General features: G+C 33.1%; 1 protein-coding gene across 5 annotated transcripts in view; it reads left to right on the top strand.

Moving 5' to 3' along the window:
- The window catches only part of Epha7 (EPH receptor A7), a 165,459-nt gene that overhangs the window by 43,887 nt on the left and 96,824 nt on the right, over window positions 1-24,748 (top strand). For all 5 annotated transcript variants that reach the window (XM_033763387.1, XM_010633917.3, XM_010633916.3 and 2 more), the window contains exons 4-5: window positions 12,560-12,715; window positions 13,541-13,876. In XM_033763387.1, the coding sequence (XP_033619278.1) occupies window positions 12,560-12,715; window positions 13,541-13,876 (492 nt within the window). The remainder of the gene's footprint in view (window positions 1-12,559; window positions 12,716-13,540; window positions 13,877-24,748) is intronic.

Raw genomic sequence — 24,748 nt, 5'->3', positions numbered from 1 at the left:
ATATATATATACTCATTGCGGTGTAATGGAAGCACAGTGGAAAATTTCAAGTGTTAGCGATCTCATTTTCCCACTGGTGTTCTTACACTCACAATATGTTTCTACACATTCTTATGGAATACTTGATTATCTCTAGATTACAAAGGACTAAATCAGTGACCCTGATCTTTCTACATTGTATTTATTTAGACAAACATTCTAGTACTTGTTTTGCTACCGATTATCTATCTTTTGCTGGACATTTACTCAGAAGGGTAATTCAAATTAAATGTTGAAAAAACTCTATTCTAAAAATATTGTGGACCCATTCAACCTGGTATCCATCTGTGACAGTATGTCTTCACAATCTGTCATCTGCCTTTCTTCTGTGTTTTCTTAACCTCTTCATTTGGGTGAAATTTTTGAACTATATTTTTCCTTATTTTCTGTGTTCTAGTTAGTACAAATTGACATTTGCAGATCTTTAGTCAGCTTCTGGAGTGATTTGGAACTAAACAGGATGATTTAATGCATGCTTAGCTCTCTAAACATAATATTATTTTATAACCCCATTAATTTTATAATAAATTTCATCATAACGTGTTAGTTTAGCCTTTTCTTTGTAAGAACTTTCAACACATTTTTTCACTTGGAAATGTGCTTATTGCCATTATTAGCTTTTCTCTGAGAAAAGAGTATTCACTTCTCAATTTCTCCATTATTTCATTTTGAAATATATGTTCATTTATCTGTTGAGTGCAGCATTTTGTGTTCTTTGCCATATTTTTTCTGAGCTCACTCTTAATATTAAGGGACCTTATGGCTTTATCTTATTGTCCTTGTACATCTAAGTTTTAACTTTAAAACAGTGAAATAGTGTATCTACATATGTAAAAAAAGTTTAACCTTTATTTTGTCATGCCCACCTCATAGGTGAGAGATCAAGTAACTAATTTACCTTAGAGACCAATGAAATTAAATGAAAAAACACAAATGTACATAAGAGTGTGTTAATATCTGTCTGTTTCTGCTCAGAGTAAAGGAAAATATACACTATAAAGCCCGTTGTATTTAAGTTAGCTTTTTTGTCTCAAATAATTGTAAAACTTAAAAAGTTTGTAACAAATAAATTGGAATAATTTTTCAAAACAAGAAGCATTAATAATGTTTCATTTTCCAATAGAAATGTTAATTATAAGTATTTATTTTCATAATGACCTGTCTAGTTCCAAATTACTAACAAAATGAAAGTATTATGTACTTATTTTATGGCAAATTTAGGTAATCTTAAAGTAGAATATTCTTTTTGGTTTTTGTTTGACTTTGGGTAGGTCGTACGCTTATGGAAGTGTGGTCTCATCTAAAGCAGGGCAGAACTATTATTTATCTCTTTGGCTTGGAAGCAAACTGACACTGATGGTTTGGTTATAATATATAATTCGCAACTCACTCATTTCCCTGTCCTGGGTTTTCCTTCATGTTCAAAGGAGATATTCAATTATGCTTTTATAAAATGTTTTCCATGTCATGCACGCATTTCTTTATATAATTATTTTAAGAATTCTCACAGAATCATGTTAGAAATCATCCTAAAGCATTAATCTCAATGTGGTTTTTTATTGCCTACCCACACACCATAGCAAGAAGCTCCTATAAACCAAAGCTTGCGAAATGTCTCCCCTTCCTGGTGTAGCCAGGGCTGCACTGTCCACTGCTGAGAATGTGTCACATCAGTCTCATGGATGTTATAATTATGAATTAACCTTTGTTGAGTAAGATGGCATTCAAAAATGCCTAAAGCTGTATAAAGAATATCCTTCGTTCTTTCATTCTGTAGGCATAGATGTGCTAGGCTCTAGGAATCCTTGGATACATATACTATAATTCCTTTTCTTGAAGGGTTCGTGGTGAGCCAAAAGAGACACACATAGAGAAATAATTGTGGAAGTATTAATGCCATAATATTGATATTGTGTGTGCAGAGTAAGACAGTTTTTCTAAGTAGCTTTAGAAAGACAGAATAAAAGGAGATCAAACTTTAACTGTAGTACATGAGAGTTGAATCAGTTATTTATTAAAAACAATAAAATGTATGTGATGACTCCATTGTAGCATAGCTATTTAAATTTTATCTTATTAAAAGCATAATTAAATTATGTTATTACCTTTGTTAACTTTTTGTAAAATATGATGCATGCAGTCAATAGGATGGGGAGAGTTATATTAGATGGTTTGCGTGGTATAGGGCTAACAAGTTACTTATTAAGTAGTTTTCTTTTTCAAAGGTTAAAAGGTAAAATAATGGTTTGAGAGAAATTTTACTATTTTGTCTATCTCATAGCTGTTTTTTCTACCTCTTTCTTAGCTCCTTAAAAAAATAAAAAAGTATTGAGCTCAACATCATTTTTTTTAGAAAAGATTTATTTTGCCTGTTATTTTCTTTCATTCCTAAAAGTTAAGGATTGAGTGAATCTCCTTATTGTCTTGATTAATCTTTTAAAATGTCATGCTTCAGGGTAAACATATTTTTTTATGATCTCCACAAAATTTTCTAGAGACATAACAGAAATTATTATTCATCTCCCCACATGTGCATGCAAAATGCCTTCAACTGCTTTAGGGTTATTTGCTTCATAAGACCTGCTATTGACCCACATTTTATAACTGACAAGGCAAGTGTAGCTTTCACAGAATAGCTGGAAATGTTTTTTTTTTTATCCCTTTTTGTTTTAATCATTTTAAAAATTATTATACAAAGCTTATGATGGAAAGTCCTTGTTGGATTGCTTTGCATTGCAAAACTTCTCTTTATTTTAAATATTAAGATGTTTTTTTTTCTTTGGGGCTTTGTATTTTGCAATATTTTCCTGCAGATATTTAAATCTTCATATATTGTAGGAGGAAAAACAAGTTATTGGCTCTCTCACAAAGTATCTAATTTTAATTTTTCTATTGCACTGAAATATTTACTTTGCTAAATGTAGTGAAATTTGACATATTCGTGTATATTTCTTGTTGAGTTAAAGTTTTTAAAAAGTTGAAGTAACCTACACTTATGAAATATTCCACTATAGCCAGATCTAACAATAGTCTCATTGAAAAAAAAGACAGTAAGTACTACAAATACCATTCCAATGTAAATATAATTATTCAATAATATGTCTTTACACATACTTCCTGCATGTCTACCTGAGCAGTTTTCAAACTTCAAATTGATGAAATACTACAGCTGTGGCAGGAAAGGTGACTTTAGAGTCTCTGGTGTATTCACTACTGAGATAGGGAACAGCTACAGTTGTAAAAGATAAAAACTGAAGCTCAATATTTGTAATTTATAGAAGTAATTTCCTAAGATTCTCAGAAATTTAATTACCTTACACACATAATGAACTGATTATCCATACCATTTAAAGCTACTGATCAAAGTGATAGTATGATAATTAGAGATCATCATATTTGTTTGTTTTTTGTTTAAACAAATACAGTTTTTGGTTCTTTGCCTAGCACAGTGATAGTTATACAAGTCACAAGCTATAATTACTCAGTCAGGGAGTAAATCATTTGGCTGTACAACTTGAATTTCTTGCTACATACACATCTGGTAATGGGAAGGAACTTAAAAAATTGTCAAGGGTAGAAATTAGAGTTGGATCATAAATCTGTGTGGAGATTCACATCATAAAATGGTCATAATAATGAACCATTTAGCAAGTACATAGTCTATGCTAGCCACTGTGCTACATTCATATATGAACTATATATTCTCATTCACAATTCTCTTAGGACATGGTCTTATTTTATTTTTTTCAGTTTAAGTATAGAAAACTGGACTCAGAGAGCTTAAGCAAATTTGGAAAGGTCATGCAGTTGGTAAATGCTGGAAGAAAAACCAAACAATTTACATAAAGGACAAGAAGTACTGGCTGTTTAGGATAATCGAAGTGAGATCTTATATGATGAAATTAACAATGAAAGTAATTCAAAATAGTGAATATTATCTTTTGAGAAATCTTCTTTTAAAAATGATTTTGTAAAAAAAAAATTGGCACTGACTCTTAAGATGAGCAATTGTCACTCAAAAGACAGATTTTTTCATTTGTCTGACATTTCTTGGTAAATTAAAGAGAATGAATAATAGAACTGAGCTTGTAAAACATAGGCATTGTAATGAATATAAGGAAAATATTTGAAAATAAACTTGACAGTAGCAGAAATGCTAAATATTGCCCGCCTGAAGCCTTCCTAAAACAAACCCCCTTCATATAGCCTCTTGTCTCTAAGGAAATCTTTTAGAATAAAGTAATGCTGTTTCACAAATAAGCCAATTTGTTTAGTTACTACAGATAAGCAATAAAATATCTGTTAGCCTAACTTCACCTAATCTAAGTGTTTTTGTTCTATAAGAACACATAATAATATAGTTTAGCTGTAAACTTGGATTGTAAGTGAGGATAATCTTTATGAATTCTTTTCCAGTACAGTTCCTAAATCCTGAGATTTCCTAGTCCGTTTCTTTTTTAAAAATATGTGTGAAGGATATACTCCCAAAGTAGACCTATGAGGACAGTATGAGGGAAAAGCAGAAGGGTTTTCTGTATGTCAAATCTTTCCTTTTACTTGAGGTGTTTGTTTGTTTGTTTGTTTGTTTATTTTTCAGTAATTTATACAATTTTGAAATCCCATTTGTGGCAGGGGGAATAGGATTGAAGAGAGGGAAGAAGAATGGGAGAAAAAAAAGGAGAATTAAGATATATTTTGTACAGGTACAAATTTCCTAAGATGAATGTGATCAAAGTGTATGGAAGACATATACTAATAAAACATAAAGTGAAAAGAATAAAATCCCATTTCTGAGATCCACATGAGCCAAAATGGACGAGTATATCGTTGTGAATCCTGCCTATGTGGGGTTTGACAGCACTGTCAGAGGAGAGCTAGGGGGGTCCACCCCTGATCATAGTCCCCAGGCAGGGACTGCCACATCCAGCGCTGTCATGAGGAAGACCGCCCACGTGGAACCTGCCTTCTGCAGTCTTGCTGAGAGACCACTGGAAGACCAAGTGTTTATACTGTAAATTTGTATATTCTTGTTGTTGTTGTTGGTGGTGTGTGTGTGTGTGTTCGCGCGCACGCAGTGGGGTAAGAGCATAGTACAAATATACAGACTTTAAAAGATGGCATTTAAACAGTTACTGAGTAGACAGCTACCTAAGTGATTGCTGTGCTATTGTTAGAACAAACATTTCTAGATAGAAATATAGAAGAATCACTTTGTGGATAGTATTTTTGCTTTAATAACAAAAATACAAGGAAATTGAAGCCCAGTGTGAAGTAACTTTCCCTCAATTATATGCTGTTAAGTGGTGGAGAAAATTTAAACATACACAAGTCTTTTAAGTCAAAATCCACTTTTCTTTAGCTATGCTATTACCTTTGCGTTAGAGCCTAATATTTCTAAAATAAAATAAGAAAAGAGAGTAGATTCAGACTATCCTAATGACTGCTTTTCATTTTTTTAAAATCATTTTGATAATGACATTGGGCTTGTGATGATATTCTTTTAAAATGAAGAATATGTAGCTGTAGACCTTAGCAAAACAATATATCTGAAGCTGGTAATTTAATTACAACTATTTTCACATAGTGCTTTGTTTTATTTCATTTTGCATTATAAATCTTAAAAATAAAAACTTTGAAAATCTTATTTAATTTTTCATATTACAATATAATATTGAGTATTGAATTAAATACCACAAATACCACAGGCACGTATTTATAATTTCCTGAAATGATTTTTTTATTTTAGTTTTCAAAATCTCCAAGTGGTTTTTAGACACTTGTGTATCTCTTTTCCCACACTTTATTTTCTACGTGGTCTCTTCTGCACTCTTGCAAGTTAGTTGTAGGTTAATAGGCGTAGCGCACCACAATATATAATATACTCTTGCATCATGTTGTTTTTATCCTGCCTGCTCACTGTTCATTCTCACAATGAAAAATCATAGCATGGAAGTGACAGGAGGTCTGCATTTCAGGCAGACTTTTGTAATTATTCCCACTGAGGCTCTGTCAATAGGATTAAAACACAGATTCTAGATCAGTCTGTCCCAAATGAGGTCAGCAGTTTTAGCAGTGGGAGTACGGTTTCTACAAGCTGTGCTTTCCCCTTTGCCTAGAAAAGCATAGATTTTAACGTGACACAAATATTTGAAAGCTCCTATGGAAACAGACTGGCTTTACCTGAATTCAGTAAAATATCCATCTGCAATAAATAAAATAACAGCATTCATTAGACTCCTCGACTATGTGTGTATGTAGACTCTACAGAGACATTAAAGCCCAGAGAATTTCAATTACAGAACAATCCACTTATAGTTCATAATTAATAAACTCTTTGCAGCTGTATAACTGTGGCCGGAAACATCTGCAAAGCCTCATATTTTACACACAGACATACATAATTCCTTCAGAAAATGTTCAATTGTGCTTGAAATCACAGGTCTGGAAATGGAGTAAAACCTGACGAAGCTGAGTTGTGTTGTATTCAATTAGCTCATGGTGCAGGCGCAGGTGGGAGTGGGACAGAGCAGGAAGACCAACCCTCGCCTAACAGTGACATGGAGCAAAAGTAGAAAGGTTTGAGATGTTCAGCCGCAATGATTTTTAAGTAGTGCATCCAAAATCTTCCATAAATAGGAGTGTAAAATTGTTTCATTTCCATTATAAAACTACTACCTCTCACATAAAACGTGAACTATAATTTATGATACACTGAAAATATAGATCAACTTAACTCATAGGTAAAAGCAGGATGCAGCTAAATGTTTTCAATTTGTTAAATAATTCGTAATTGCTCACACCTAAATACACCTTTATATGAATAAATAAGTATACAGTAAATGTGTTCAAAAACTAAATTTAAACATACAATTTGCTGTTTTTCTTAGTGTTTATAAGCATTCAGATTTGAGGTGACATTATTAAAGGATTTTGTTATACTAAATGTATTTTAAAAATTCATATACCATAGAATTGAGCCATTGTAGTATACAACTAAATGTTTTTAATTTAGTTGTAGAACTGTACAGCCATCATTACAAATAAATTGTAGAAAGCTGACATTACCCCCCGAATAAACCCTACACCCACTCAGATATTGGCCATTTCTCCTTGTTCTCCATCCTCCAGCAAATACTAATCTATATTCTATCTATATAGGTTACCATACTTGGAATATTTTATATGAATTGAATTATAGAAAATATTGCATTTTGTGATTGAATTCTTTCATGCAGTATGTTGTCAGGATTTGTCTGTGGTATCATATAGGTATGTATCTTCTTGGATTGGTGAATAATATTCCATTACATTTATTCATTCATTAGGTGATGGATGTTTGGGTTGATTTTACTTGTTGGGTTTTATGATTATTTGTGCTATGAATATTTATGCCTCTGCTTTTGTGTGATACATATTTTATTTCTGTTGGTTTTATACCTTCAAGTGAAATTTTGGGGTCTTCTGGTAGCAATGCTTAGTCCTTTGAGTAACTGCCAGACTTTTTCAAAGTGGTTACCCCATTTTACTTCCCCACTAGCATTGGCAGCATTTCTAATTCCTTTCTTCTGTTCAACATTTATTATTCTCTTTTACATCATAGCCATTCTACTGGATGTGAATGGTGTCTCATTGCAGTTTTGACTTGTGTATCCCTAATGACTAATGATATTGAACATATTTGTCTATGTGCTTATTGACCATTTTTGTGTCTTCCGCAAAGAAACCTGTATTTCGGGTCTCTAATTTTATTGCTTTAATTTAATATTTTCATTATTACTACTCTTAAAAGTTATAATTTATTAAATTGTTTGATTATATTTGATATCACAGACTAATAGTGGGCATATTTTATTATCATTCATTTTTTAGAAACATTAATAGTTTTAAGAAAACACCTGGCCAAACATGATGGCATGATGTGCCTATAATCCCAGTGTTTGGAAAGTTGAGGAGGCTGAGGCAGTAAGATAATTTTTTTTCCTGATTGGGGGGTGGGGATAGAACACAGGACCTTGAGTTTGCAAGGCAGGCACAGTGCCATCCCCAGCAGTGAGATCATTTGATGTCAGAAGTGGAAGACCATGCTGGTGCAACATAGTATAACCCTATCTCTGGGGCCAGGGATTTAGCTCAGTGGTTCCGCTGTCTGCCTCCCAAGCTCAGGGTCCCGACTTTGATCCCCAGTACCAAAAACAAAGACTTGGTACCCCTGTGACCACCTGGAATACTGAAAATATAGAAAGGCTCAGAATTCAGTGACAATGATTAGGTAAAGGCAATAATGTCTAATGTCTTTCAAAGCTTTCTTAATATGCAGCTGTGGAGAAAAGTCAACTAAGACTTGGATTATCAATGCGTTAATGTCCAGGATAATGTCAGGTACGCCTGAGAGTACAAGATTTGCATAAAAATTAACCATTAAGGACCAGGAAGTCTTTTTTGCCTGTGGAAAACTTTTAGTGTTACATAGATTTCCTAGAACAGCAAGACTGTGGGGAGAGATTCCTTAGAAATAATAATCAGATGAGATTTCTCCAAAGCTTACTCCTGTAGATCATAAATCAAAAGCACCACAGGAGTCTGGGTTCCTGCACTGCCAGTTAGAAAGAAGAGATACAGAACTCCATTTAGCTTGTTATTTAAATTTAGGTAGCCTTTGGGAATTTTGGTGAGTCTACAGAGTTGTTACAGCAGCATGACTGTGGCTCAAATTCTTATCTATTTTAATATCTTTGTATTCAGAATTTTGGTGCTAATTCTTAGGTAGCTAATTTATAAATTGGAAACATTATTGCCTGTAGTGTTGTTAAAGAATTTAAATCCCATATGTTATTTGTAACAATTTTTATATTTGTACAATAGAGTGCTTAAAATGTTAATATATTAAATTACTTATTTCGTTGCAATTGATATAGCAGATATAGCATACTGTAATTTAGTAGATATGTTACTATATATACTATTGTTACTGTGTCATATACAAAAGTTTCATGTGTTTTTTTTATTTTACTCTTTGTGGTTTTCTATTTAAAGAACAGAATATAGTTCATAAGTCTAGGATAGTAAACTTATTTTAATCTTTAAAGCCCTAAGGACTGAAGGAACAGTCAAAAGAATCTGTCACAGGCCTTTGTGATAACTTAAAAATACCATTATTAAAATAATAGATGTGAGATTGTTATTCTAAAAATAATTAAATATTTGAATCAATTTTGCATATCCCCAACCTTTATCAATACAGTATAGCATTACTTTAAAAACAATATTTTGATAAAAAGAAAAACTTCAAAAAGTAGAAAGTTAGAAATGGTCTGCTTCTTATTGTAATTGACTTTACTACTGTGTACATGTTCCATCAATTTTGCTTTGAATTCAAGTGCTATTGAGAATAAAGGAAAAGAAGAAAGGTTTGTAAAGCTGCTGATGCACAATTCCTAGAAAGTTTTTCTTGTATACTTCATAGTTATGTGCAGAGGGAATTTATCTTTGAGGCTTTGGAAAGCGTTTACCTGTAAAGACGTTTTCATAGTACTTCTGGAAAAGCAGCTGCATTTATAGACAGGAAGAATCATTTGGATTTCCATTAAGTCTTTTTCAAAATTATTGGAGATTTAGTCTAATTCTCCTGTGTGTATATGACTCTCAGACGTGAAATTTCACCCTGGTTGCTCTTATTGAGTGTCAATTATAGCGTTTTCACATAGGTATTTTAATCACAGTTTCTGCTATTTATTACTTCCTTTGCAAGCTTTTTACCACCAATTGCTCACTGTTACCTAGGAGAGATTATTTTATCTTCACATGTTTTTGGCTGTACTCCTTACATCCTGGCTCTGAAGATTTTGTACTTATTTTAATAACTCTAAATTGATAGTTTCCTTAGAGATTAAATGAAAACTGACTTGTTACAACTTATAATTTTCAACAGTAAGTGCGACAGAATATTACTTTAAAGAAAAAAATTAAGACATTTCTGGTGTTGCTTTTCTCTGTTTAATGATAGTTGTGCATATACTGCATAATTTTGTGGGTACAGCAAGTGCCAAGTTTCGTAGTAAAATTGAGAATATCTGTTTACTATGCCTCGTTAAGGTGTGCTAGGATATTATCTCATGATTTTCTAAATTAAAGTAAGAGCTTTAAATTGATAGAAGTGAATGAGAAAGGATAATAAAGAGCCATTGAAAATTACTTGAGACCAATTAAATAAGAGCCAAACTTTGGCTCATTCTGAAATGAACAGCATATGGCTGAGTGTCAGTGGTCTTGTATTCTAAGTCCAGTTCCAACCTACACAAGTGGACTTATTTAAAGAACTCAGGTTACTTTTGCTTTAAATCTGTCTGCTCATCTGTTAAAGGGGAAACAATTTATTGTAATTTGAAAGTTGAGCAATAAGAGTTTTAAATTTCTCAGCATTACGTATTGTATGTCCACTCTAGGAATCATGTGTGTTGGGTAAGAAATGCACTTCTTAATTTGTAGGGCGAAATGGGAATTCAATTTTATTTAGAAGGTTTTATGTGAAGTGAAAGAAAGAGTTCTGAGGGATTTCACTGGAACGTATTAGTTTGCTGCCTTTTAATTCTGGAAGCTTTACCCAGTAAAAGTCAAATCATGTTTCCATAGTGGTTCTCTTTCTTCCCACTCCTCAACGTTCCCTATAAAAAGTCCGTGAATACCCACAGAGCGTAATACAACAAACTCCTCAGTACCCATCCCTTCACTTTCCCTCAGTGTTGTGTGCCTGTGTGTGTCCTCCCTCGCTTACTCTCCCTCTCTCTCCCACCTATTTTTTTTTAATATCGTCCAACCCTCAATGTTTCAAGCTGTGAATAAAGCATTGCCTTCTCTGGTTTATGGGATGTTATGTTTGATCTTTGAATATAGATAATGCATAAAGCAAGATACAGTGGATAAAGAAAAATATTTTTTCGTCGCTAGAAACTTTAAACTAAATCCTCCCAGTGTTAGCCTTCAGATCCTATCTGTACGTGTTATATTGTTGTTATATTGTTTTATAATTAAACTCATTAGTTTTTCTGCACCTCGGATTTGTAATAACTGCTACTGAGTCCATGTGAAGATGCACCGTGTTTCTTTGCCTAATGTGTTTGCTTTCTTCTCATGTAAACTGAGATGCCAACAAAAGGCAACTTAGCAGACTTGCTTCTGCAGGAAGTAATGTTTCATGCGTTTACAGTGAAGTGATTGTAGTTCTATCACAGTGTAGCACATTTTTAATTAAATTTCTAAGTGTATATGACAACTATCTTGTTTGCTTAAACTAGTGTTACTTTCTTGCACCTCAAATGACCCCTTTGAGCTCTCTAATACATCAGAATTATGCATTAAATATTCAGAATGTGAACAAAAATAAAGAATAGGGTTCAACATTTTTCAGAAACCATGTCATCTCTTTGTGATAGTATTCTTCCCATTTCCAACTCCCCATCATTGAAAATGAAACTAAATTTCTGAATAATTCCCAGTAGAGAAGATTAAGTAATATTTTAAAATTTAAAACATATGTTAAATATTTATTGTTCGTTTTAGGTATGATTTGTGAAACTTTACTAAATTGATGGATCACAAAAACTTAAAAAGATATTTGTGTAATAAATATACCTGCCTTTACTAAAAATGTTTACATGGTGAAAATTTACCTAGCTAAATTTTAATCAAAGATAGATATAATTATATAAAGGATGTTAAATGGTGACCTAATTTAATAAAATCTACACAAATAAGAGGGAACTTCATTAGAAGATAAGAGACATCTGTACCCCCTGCATTTCAGAGAGCAGTTGCTGGGTTAGCATCAGCATGGAAAAGCAGAGTTTCAGCCTGTGTACAGCTGGTGCCTTTCTTCTAGTTTCTGGTAGTGTAGAGATTTGCTATTCATAGGGCTTCATTTTTAGTAACAAAAGGAGTTCTTATAATGGAACACAACCTGCATTATAATTTAAGTTGGTTAAAGCATATCTTGAAGTTCCTGATACTTTGGGGAAAGGTATTTCTGTCATATTCAGGTAGAGGTTTTTATATCATTATGGTACTAATTTGGTAATTAAAGTTATATTAATATTTTTCAACATTGACTAAATGCTTGAAGTTGGATTCAATGCTATGTTAGATTGAGAAAACATAACATGGATTGTGTTCATGGAGAACAACGTACAAGTTAATTATTTTTAAAAACAAAGTTAAAATTGACTTAAATTTCTGAACTAAGAATTCTAAGATTTTTATCTACATAGATGATGCTAGTGTTCAGCTCTGTATTTCAATCTTCAGACTGATGCCAAATAGAGGTGCTGGTTTGGTGTATCATTTTGTTTCTACTATTTTTTCCTTAAAGTAGATCATAATATGAAGCTACTGATGCACACTAAAGCAAATATTTTATCATGAATCTTGTTCATTAGATGTTTTATTCTTTGCTAAATATTCCTAATTTGTTAAAAGGCCTATTTACTGAGTCCTGTGTTTCTATTTTCACTTTCTTTTGCACATGCAGCCTGTGGTCGTGGATTCTACAAATCTTCCTCACAGGATCTTCAGTGCTCTCGTTGTCCAACCCACAGTTTTTCTGAGAGAGAAGGCTCTGCCAGATGTGAATGTGAGGATGGGTATTACAGGGCTCCATCTGACCCGCCATATGTTGCATGCACAAGTAAGTTCATAATGTGAGAGATTTTCAGAGCCCCGTTCGTTTGTCTATTGAATACCATTAAAATACATATTGACTCCATGAATACATTCTTAATTATCTTCAACTATTCTTAAATTTTTCCATAAGTAGATAAGGATAGGCAATCACATACAACAGGTATTTCTTACATCATTTGCAGTGTAATTTACATATCACCATTGTGTATTTTAATGTTTTTGTACGTATTTAGTAGAAATCATAAATTAAGTTATATGTGTCTTGCATATATATGAAACGTGATTAAAAAGCAGTGTTTTCTGAATTAAAATTCCATTGCTAAATTGAGTAAATCTCACATTTTGGTGCTTCAATTAATGAATATTTGAGAGGCTCAAAGTCGAAGCCAGTCCCACACATTAGTGTAAATCATTCTTGAGTACATTAAGAATGAATAAATGTATTCTCTGTTATATGGTTAAAAGGAAAACTATTTTTAAACAAGTGTACCACTGTGTTTTCGATGCCTTAACTGTTCTTTTTTAATTGCTTGGAAGAAAAATAGCTAAAGACTGTGGCAAAAGCACAAAGACAGTTGTTATTCTGCTTTCATTTTGACATATTAAATGGAAAATAAATAAAGTCTCTTGCCAAGTAAATTCAAGGAGGCTTTTATACAGCTTCTCTGGTAAAGGTAATGAAATATTTATGTGAAAGAAAGCATTTGAGATAGGTCTTGCTTTGGTAATTGGGCCACTAGCTCACTATTCCACATAGATCCTATTGCTCATTTTGTTTATATGCTCCTTTTTAATTTTTTGTTTGTTGATTTATTTTTTATTTTCAAAGGGCCTCCATCGGCACCCCAGAACCTCATTTTCAATATCAACCAGACCACAGTCAGTTTGGAATGGAGCCCTCCTGCAGACAATGGGGGAAGGAATGATGTTACCTACAGAATATTGTGTAAGCGGTGCAGTTGGGAACAGGGCGAATGTGTTCCCTGTGGGAGTAACATTGGATACATGCCGCAGCAAACTGGATTAGAGGATAACTATGTCACTGTCATGGACCTGCTGGCCCACGCTAATTATACCTTTGAAGTTGAAGCTGTAAATGGAGTTTCTGACTTAAGCCGATCCCAGAGGCTCTTTGCGGCTGTCAGTATCACCACTGGTCAAGCAGGTATGCTTTTTGTTTGTCTTTACTGAAAGCATAGTGCGTGACTTCATGAGTGAGGTGTCTTGCTTGAATATTTAATTAACACTGCTGCACATAACTGTGACCGCAGCTTGTTGATTACACATTAAACTTTTTCTTATTTTTTCCTGTTGTGTTTTAAACCATTACTTTATTCACTAAAATCTCCAGAAATCTGGCAGGAGAAGTGAAAGAAGATAAATTATAAACTTGTTAGGACCAATGAAAGTTAGGCAACTCTGTTGAAAGATCTAGAAGAGGAAAGTAAAAATATCAGTCAAAATGAGGTGAAAGATATTTCTCAAATGTTTATCTTTTGTTGTGATGTATGCAGGTGACCAGAATCTACACATTTTTAAGAAAAATATGTGTTAACTCACATAACATTGACCAATTTTTTACAACATAGAATATGATCTTTGTAATATATGATAAGTTGCATTTAAATTTACATGAGAGAATTTTAACTTTATTGTAAATTTGCATTATATGAGTGTACAATATTTGAATAAGTACTTGGAATGATTCAAAAGGAATGATAATAATTGTGAAAGTGTAGTTTAGCCTAAATGTAGCTTCTATTTATTGTCTTACTAGAATGTGAGATTCCTTCCTTGGCCATTCTTTGTTGTGACAAGTCTGTTGTGGAAAGTATATATGGGAAGGAAATTTCAGAAAATGAAAACTTTCTAAACCAGAAAAATCTTATTACTGAAGGAAATAGCAGAAATTGGAGACTTACTCAATTTTTTAAAAATTTATAGCTAAAGAATGATCCTGTGTAGTAGAAGTAGCCAAGTATTTTATCATTATTAATAAAATTGGACCTACACTAGAGTGTAGAGTTGTGTGTAGAACATGGCAGGTGTATCATGAGCTCCTCGTGGTTTTTGGCTGACTGTCTAAAAGGAACCAGTATGACCCCAAATTCGTGGACACTGACTATTCTTATGCCAGTTTTTTATGATACCTTTACCAAAATATCACCTATTAAATTCTATCTTTATAAGGAAAACTGTGCATGTACTTCTCATACTGAACAGATTAGTGGGTTCATAATTCTAAAGATTTGTTCTGTCATTTTATTTAAAAGGCTGTTTCAAGGCAGGAGGATTGCCACAAGTTCGAGGCCAGCCTGAGCTACATAATGAGTTCAGGGCCAGCCTGAACTATAAAGTGAGACCCTGTCTCAAAAAAAAAAAAAGGATGTTTCAAATCAGATCTCCTATGTAAGAAGCAATACCATAGATAAAACATAGAAACTTAAATCTTGAATAATTAGACAAAAACTTAGCTGATTTAATTGGTATTTTGATTTTTTCATTTTGTCTTTGAAATTTACAATACAGTTTAGTATCTTTTAAAAATATTTTGTCTAGGCATTTTCACTAATGTTGCTTTTTATTGAAATTTGTCATTATTAACTTATAGAGTGTGTTTGAATTATTTCAGGCTTACAGTTTTGACATTAGAACTATCTTCTGGAACCATTGATAGGAAATTTTAGGAATTTTGTTGAGATAGAATATCATTTTTTATTTCTAATAATATAATATTTTACTTACTTATTTTACTATGACTTTAGGATACTGAGTTGCTATCACAAGTAGTTTGCCAAACTGACCAATTTGAGGATTTCTTTTCTTGGTATTTAAATGTCATTTAATTTTTCAAATTAATGCTGCGTGTGTTCACTTGGTCATAGTATTTCCATAAATTGTGGTATTAAATATTTTTTTCAGTATCATAGTTAGAGGAAACATCTTAGGATATTGTTTTATTGCAAACTAGGTTTGGTTATTTTGTGGAACTTTTTCTCTTTTTGCTGGTTTATTTTAGGGGAAGTTAGTTTAAAAGTAAAAAGAAATTGACCATTGCTAAAAGGTGGTTAGATTATGATAGCTATGCACTTCTGTAAAACATGCTAAAAATATTGAATTGGGTGCTTCACATGAGTAAATGTTGTGGTTTGTAAGTAACACATCAAGAAAAAGAATATGTAAAAATAAATACAATGACTTTATTAAGAAAGTAAATGTAAAGGTTCATAAACTAGATATGTACTTTTATATTAAAATATTAATTAGTGACTTCCTAGATTAAACTCTATATCAAATGATAAAACCCACAGATTCACAATTGTCTTTTTCTAGTTTCAAGAAATGCCTGAAATAGTATGAAATAGTGTATAGTGGCAATTTATTTATTTATTTTTGGTACTGGGGATCGAACTCAGGACCTTGCGCTTGCAAGGCAGGCAGCAGAACCACTGAGTCAAATCCCCAGCCCTATAGTGACAATTTAAAAACTCTTCTTTAACATAGGGAAAGGATAGTGTAGTTGCTTTTTTTTTTCCTTTTGTATACCCCAGTTGTACATGCCCCCGGTTGCCAAAATGCTTGTTCTTTATTTAAAAAAAAAAAAAAAAGATGATTTGAAAATCTTCCTAACTATCCGATAAAGCCTACAGTCATCCTTGAAATTCTCATTCTCCCTCAAGTAAGCAACATCGTTTCCACCCTAACTTATGCTGTGCTCACTTTGAGCATGAATTTAAACCTGGATATTTGGTCATCATCAGTCCCTTGTTATAAAAAATTTATTAAGAGAATCTTCATGTGTCCGGGAAAGATTAGAGGGTAAGGATGTAAAATAATTGACCACTGCTAGAAGGTGGTTTATGCACTGTGTAGTTTCCTTTCTGTTAAGGTTCGAGTCTGAACCCAAACTCCTGACCAGGGCTTGTGTAAGTAGACTCCAGCGAATACCTCTTGTCCCTTGCTCAGGGTAGCAGCAAGGACATTGGCCTTAACATGCAAGGGCCTGATGTGCCACTTGTGGATAGGCCGTCAGGCTCAGTTTATAAACTTCAACATAAATAGAAAATGGATAAAATACTATCTCCTGTATTATCCTATTAAATCAGATGACAGGCAAAACATTGAAAACTCTTTATTTCTATAAAAGTGCTGTTTCAGGGAATAGCAAAATGTAAGTTGATTAGTCATCTTTTTTATTTAAGTTTTTAGGAATCTGTCAAGAAAAATAATGTAGATATCTTCATCTTTTAAAAAGTGGAAAATAATGAGTACAAAATTAGCAATTACATGTTACATCATTAGGGAAGAGGGAAATTAATTTTGTTTTGTCAGTAAGAAATAGGACTATTATCTAGTCACCAGCTATTTTAAGACTAGGTTTCTTATTTAAATTGGTCATTTTAGATTTAGGATGAGATTTATATAAATAATAACATATGAATAGTCCTATATTTTTTATATTTACTCACCTGCAACATATAATATACATAAATTGGCTGAAACACGCATTATATTTTGTTGCTGTTTTAGGAGTTGTATTGGTTTATTGAAGCTGAAATCAAATACATTAAGCTTATGTACATTGGAGAATTTTTTAAAATATGTAAGTGATGGGGAAATCATATGTGTTTCATTTATGACAGCATAATCCTCATTTTTACATTAGAAGACTGTCTTGAATACTATAGTATTAGAAATTATTTCTAAGTACTAAATGCTGCTATTTTTGTTTGTTTTATTTTCTTCTTCTCTTTCTTTCATTCATTCTTTCTTTCACTTTTTTTTTGGTACCGGGGATCGATTTTTGAGTCCTTGCACTTACGAGGCTTGCAGCGGAACCACTGAGCTAAAGCCCTAGCCCTGTTTTGTTTTCTCTTTCTGAATGGGTTTTGCTGTGTTACCCTGACTGGTCTCTAACTCCAGGGAACAATTCATCTTCCTGCCTCAGCTTTCCAAGTAGCTGGGACTATAGGTGTGTGCCATAGCACTGGGCTAAATGTTACTTTTTAATAATCAATTCACCCAACCCTATGAAATATGTAATGTGTGAAACACTGAAAGTTGCTAAGGATAAAAAACTAGAGAGTGGTCCTTTTTTTTTGAGTCCATACTGTAGCAATATACACTTACTTACACATCTAATGATGCTACATATGACTGCAATGTAATACATGCTATAAAACATTAGGAGCAAAATACAGAAACATTCAAGAAAGAATGATTCATTCTGTCTGTGGAAAAGAGGGAATTTTTATGAAAAAAAATATTCCAGTAAATCTAGAGTTTCAGAATGGATATGGTTTTGCCAGATGAAGGGCAAGTAAGTCATACTGAGGATTTGAGGAGAACCACCGTTTCTCTTCAGTTATAGCATTATAATTGCCACTGTATTCCTTCTACAGTCCAAGTATTATGCTACAAAAATGGTCTCCAGATGTACAAAAGTTATAAAAGGAGATCACCTGAAAATTGTTGTCTCTTTCTGTAACAGTTATTCACTCTGAGATCATTTAAGCTGTTAAACAATTCTTAACTTTGTTAGTAAAGATAATATAAAATTATAAAAATAAGTCCTCTTGCCAAAGAGATTTAGGGGATTTAGCAATTATGCTTCTGATCAGCAACTGTGTCGTGTTTATTGGTGCCACCATTGACTAACACATTTCATTCTGCACACATATAAAAATATGTAGGTGAAGGGGCCAGGGATTTAACTCAGCGGTTCGGTGGCCTGCCTTGCAAGCACAAGGACCCGAGTTCAATCCTTGGTACAAAAAAAAAAAATGTAGGTGATGGAAAAATCATATGTATTTCATTTATGACAGCATGATCCTCATTCTTGCATTACAAGATTGTCTTGAGCACTGTAGTATTAATAATTATTTTTAAGTACTAAATGCTGCTATTTTTGTTTGTTTTGTTTTATTTTTATGGATGGGATTTGCTGTGTTACCTTGATTGATCTCTAACTCCTGGGAATAATTCATCCTTCTGCCTCAGCTTTCCAAGTAGCTGGATGATATGGGTATTGTGGAATTAAGTCCGGTGGGAAGAGGCCGGGGATTTAGCTCAGTAGCATAGTGCCTGCCTTGCAAGAGCAAAGTCCTAAGTTCCATCCTTGTACCACACACACACACACACACACACACAAATATATATATATATATATTAGAAAACCAGTGGGAAAACTAGTCATAAACAAGAAAAAAGAAATGATAGCACAAGAGTAAAACCATTGAGAAGTTGTTGGAGAAACCAGGTGATTTAATTTTACATGAAAATTACATCAATTTTAGATAAGTTACTTCAATTCTTTGAACCTGAATTTTCTCTTGAAATAGTATCATACTTTTGACTCTACATATTGTAAAATCTGAGGTTGTTTCCTGAACATGTACTGTACCCCTGTTAATTTTAAATGTAAAACATACCTTTAAGTGTCAAAACAGAGTTAATAAACTTCTTGCAACTCATGTCCCTAGGCAACTAAGGAACACAGTGCATAAGACTTTGTCTTAGATCCGTAATAAATGGACAAAGTAATAATACTATATACTGTGTAGTCCACTATTCAGTTCAAAGTGTGAGCAGCTAATATATGCACATATTTTATAATGTTTAATGGATTAATTGCTGCTGTAATGCTTTAGAAAGCATATGGAAGCTACTGGTATGAAAAAACTTTGAAAGATAATAAAAATAGTTTCTCAAATTGGGCATCTCTAGAAGCAAATGCATAAAGTTCAATTTACTGAAATTGTATTAGAAAGTTCATTGGGATCAACATCATTGGACAAAAGAGAAGGAAACAAGACTGAGCAGAGGAGGAGTTTACCTGTGGTGTAACTTCATTATCAACTTCAACTACCTCCATGGGAGTTGTTCACCTGTAATGAATGCTCAGTTTATCTCAACTTGGAATGAGTTCTACTCTTCTGTGTTGTCCAGACACTGGCTGGAGGTTTCTCTAAGACATAACATGTTCTTTCAGACAAAAAGAAAAAAGGAAAAGAAAGAAATAAATCCTAAAGGGAACAGAGAACTGAGGTCTTTCTGACAAATATTTCAGCAGCTGGATACATTACTTTTATTTTGCCTTTTATCAAGGAAAATATGACCACCAGACGACAATGTTCATTACAGATTGTTAAATTAAAAAAAAAATGAAGCAGGACAAAGTCCAGGATGTTTTTAGAGCAAGGCAGTGTTATAAACTGGTTGAATAAAAATATGAAAAGGGCTTGTGGAAGAGTTTATTTTTAGGAAATCTGACCTTTCTGATAGACAGTAGGGAGACATTAGATGTTTTGGAGCTTTCAATCAATATAATTGACACTATTTGAGCTTTAAATTTTATGCATAGTCTAAAGTACATTTGATGTACTGCTTATAGAAATTTATTTTAAAAAATTCTTCTGCCAGTCATTAATTCCTTGAAAAAAAAAAAGAGCGAGGATGAAGAAGACATTTCTTGAAACTATGAGAAAGCATTAGAAAATCTGCCGCTGTAGTATGGAATTATGTTTCTCCACAAGATACAGAGTTTATCTCAGAAAAAATTATTTTCTGCCTTCATCACCTATTTGTTGTATATAGACAAATGGTGTAGAGTAGGTTGATAAAATTAAGACAACTAATGGTATCATTTTACAGATAAAGAGTTGAGGGTTAGTGTGTTAGTCAGAGTTCTGTCACTGTAAAAAAAAAAATGATACTAACAAAGTATGGAAGGGTTATTTGGGCTTATGGTTCTAGTCCATGGCAAACTGGCTCCATTACTTTTAGTCTTGTCGGAAGGTGTGCACATCATGGCGGGAGGGTGTGGCAGAGGAAAGCTGCTCACCTCAGGTCAGTCAGGAAGCAGAGAGAAAAAGAGCCAGAGAACCAGAGAGGCACAGGCAGGAACAAGATGTCATCCCCAAGGTTATGGCCCCATGGCCCAGTCCCTTCAGCTGGATCCCACCTCCTATGTTTCCATCACCTCTCAGTAATGCCATTGAATTATCATTTTACTAGTGGGTTAGTCCACCAATGAAGTTGGCACCCTTATGATCTACTCACCTTGTAAAAGAACATCAGGTGGCAGGCAAGCCCCAATACCTGGCTTTTGGGAAGCATTCTAGATCCAAACCATAATGTATAGAATGCATGATTTTTATAGGGCTTCACAGTAAATTATATAATGATGATCTATATTACTGCAATTGAGTGCACTGCTTACCTCAGAATTATTAAAAGTATTGATGTAATTTTGCAGTGGATATCTGTCTTTAAAATTTTGCTCCATTATCCATTGTATAGGAGTTTGCAGACTGATGAAATAATTAGTAGTAAGAACAACTAAGTTGAAAGGGGCCTGACTAAAAAGTATTGTTTCCTAAGTATGTTAATAAAAAATATACATTATGGGAATAGCATTGGTAAGCATAGAATTTACTCCGTGATTACAATTCCTTGCCATTCTTCAAGAAACTTTAAAAATAACCCTGCACATTTCAACTTGACTAATTTTCTTACATTTTTCATACCCATTCCTGACTTCTCAGCCAAAATAAAGATTTGTTTGTGTTGCCTTTGCTTTGATTTGTAGTGTTTTTGTAATGTTCCAAATGAAGTATAACTCTGGAGTTATATGATATAACATACACAAGCAAGATTATACAAAAAGGACAAAACTAAAAGTCATTTATTTCATTTGTTACAAGTAGCTTCCCTCACAAAAATTAATATGGCTCAACTGTAAACATTTTTCTCATAAAATAACCTAGATTATCTCTTTTCAGTGATTTACACACATCACATTATATGTTATTTTAATAGAATAAAATTATTCAAGTTTGTATGTTTTTATGTTTCATGAGAATTTATAAACTTGATTTATAAATTTATATTTATATATTTATATTTAAGGAAATGTGATACTAAGAAATATATTTTCTTGTGTGAGAACATTTATTGATATAAAGTTATAATACATTTGTCAATCTATATAGGGTAAAGAAAGATACAGTGTAATTTTTACATCACTAAGTGAAAGCTGTATTCACAAAATCAAATTATTTTATAGAAACTGTGAATGTTGCTAAAACATACATCTAAAGCATAGCTATGTCATCTTCAGCAGAATTAATTGAGCTATATTCAGTGGCTCACATCTGTAGTCCCCATTCTTGGGAAATTGAGTTTGAATGATAACTTGAGCCAAGAGTCTTAGTGAGACTGCATCTAAAAAAACAAAATAAAGAAATAAAGGAAAATGAATGAGATTCCTTTGTCAGTACACTGTTCAAAACACACATTTTTGGGTAGGTTTCTAGTTATTTCATAAATCAAAAGATCTGGATTTAATCCTATTAATTTATGCCACAAGGCATAATATTTTAATACTTCATGTGCTTTGCTTAACAGAAAGGAGTTTTTAACTGAAATTTACTTCTTTGATACTTATTTTCAATGCTATTAATTTAAAAACACTGTATATTGATTCATTTACATTTTTGTCCAGCAGCTATCAGTAATTAAAACATGTATTTGTGAAGAAAACAGTTTAATTACTACTTTATTAAATTTTTTTTATTAGGGAAAATCCAACACTTTTGATATAAATACAAATAAGTAGGGCCTAGTGAGTGTTTAGTACATGTTGATAACTTTTCATGTAAAATTCTACCTGCTTATGCAATGTCTTCACATTATTAATTTATAATGAAACTATGAAAGAAAATTTTCTCTTTTTGTTATATTCCATAGCAAGCATCTCACATTTTTATAGCTTCATCATAAAAGCTGATATTTGAATATACAGTGTTTGTCTAAAAAATGATTATAGTAAAAGGCACACTACCTTTATCCCTTGTGATCCAAACCGTGCTGCATGCTGCTGCTGAGTGCTCGGCCACAGAAAGGCATGCTCACAGAAATATGACAGCGCATGCTCATCACTGCATTACTGGATTGGGCATCATGTGACTTCTGGTTCTTCCTCAAAATCAAAATGACCATGAAAGCTAAATGCTTTGAGTCAATTCAAGACACAGAGGCAGCCATGACACAGTGACTAAAGACACAAAATATGACTTCCACAACTGCTTCTGAAAGTGGTAAAATAATTGGATAAGTGTGTCTGAAGTGAGGGGGATTGTGAGGGAAATTAATGGAAATGTGTCTTTTACTATAGTACATGTGAAAGAACTGCATTCACTGTATTTCATTGTGCTTCATATATTGGTTGTGTCTACCTATGTCTGTTCTACATCACATCCCTAGAAAATGGTGCTGTCTTTAGTTTTATTCTCTCCTCTGGGCTTGTAAAATATTGGGCTCTGGGTAGGAAGGTAAACTTTATTTTTGAATGAATACATAATATGAAAAGAGACATTCTCACTCTATTTAGATTATAACACCTCTTCTTTATACAGTCTCCAACTGATGGGAAATTGGGCTGTTTCCAAGTTTTTTCTATTACAAACTGTGCCACTATAAGCATAGGTGTGCATATATCACTGTGGAAATACAAAGAAAATGTGGTTTTTCTATAAAGTGGAATACTACTCAGCCATAAAGAACGAGAAAATAGAATCATTCCTAGGAAAGTGGATGCATACTGAGGATATATTCAAGTGAAATAAATAAGTCACACGTGTAAATACCAAATAGTTTCTCTAGTGTGAAAAACTAAAAGTGTAAATAAGGTCCAAATGGTATAATTAACAATGTGAAATAGGAAGAAAAGGGCTAAAGGTGTAGGGGAAGTGGGAACGATAGAGGAAAGGAAATAAGGGAAAAGAAAAAAAAACATGAAAAAATGAAAAAATGGAAACAAAGTTTTTGTAACTAGGGAAGGGAGGAGGGGTGAAGGGAGGGCAGGGGTAAGGGGATAAATGAGAACCAAGACCTGTCATGTAAAGGTACAAAATCCCAATGATGAATGTAACTGTGCTGTATCCCTAAAATGTACCAATAAACTCAATTAAAGATGAAAAAAAATTTCAAAATTTTAAATTTTGAAATGAATGTATTAAGTGATTTCAAATGTAGCAAACTTAGTTTTAGACCAGGGGTTTAGCTCAGTGGTGCCGCCACCTGCCTCGCGTGCACAAGGTCCTGAGTTCAATCCCCGGTACCAAAAAGACAAACAAAAACAAAAAACCAAAACTTATTTTTGAAAGCATAAAATTTAAAACATTAACCTGAGTTTATTTAAAAATGTATAACATTAACCTAACTTTTTATATTTATGAGACATTTAGAACAAAAGATTAAAAACACAAATAAACTTTATGAAAACTTTTATAATTCTTCATAATTTGAAAACTCACAGAAGATACAATGAATTACTTTTAGGTGAGGGAATATGCTGGTTGTAGAAGCACATACAGAGACCAAGATTGGAGATTCTGCTCATGCCTGGAATACATGATCCAAGTTTTTCATACAGTATTTCAACATTTTGTAGCTTTGTATGTTTGTAGTTTTATTGTTTTTGTAGGTTTGTGGCAGTCCAAGTTACAGCGGCATGGCCGTGCTCTGAGTTTCTCAGGTAAAGTGTGTACAACGAAATGTCTTTCAGCTCCCTGTGTCCTCATCCCCACACTGTCATCTTGCCATCCCGAGTCCTTGTTCCCTGGTCTCACTGTCTCTCTGAGTTCTCAGATCTGACCTTTTCTTGGTATGGTAATGTACCACAGCGGTGTGCTACGAGTCAGAAGTCACAGGAAACCAATCAATCTTTTATTTCTCTAGTCAGTCATTGACACGTGATGTTCTAAACTGAAAGGTTTTAAACAGTATCTCTAGAGTCCCTTTTTACTTTTACGCCCGTGAATCCATGAAAACTAATGAATCATTCTGAAATGAAAATGAAGATGAAACTCTTAAAAACAAGCTTAAATTGGCTTGCTTTTATAAAAAGTTCAATAGAACATCTTCTCTTAAAAATGTAACTTTTTCTGATACTGTAACTACTTGCAGTGAACTGTTTATGCTTACACTGTGGCTAAGGTGACAAGTTGATCCTCATCCTGTTCTCTGGAATGGC

Source organism: Fukomys damarensis, unplaced genomic scaffold, assembly GCF_012274545.1.
Source record: "Fukomys damarensis isolate Sample0158 unplaced genomic scaffold, DMR_v1.0_HiC HiC_scaffold_14, whole genome shotgun sequence".
Lineage (NCBI taxonomy): Eukaryota > Metazoa > Chordata > Mammalia > Rodentia > Bathyergidae > Fukomys > Fukomys damarensis.
This window is presented reverse-complemented; position numbering and strand designations above follow the sequence as displayed.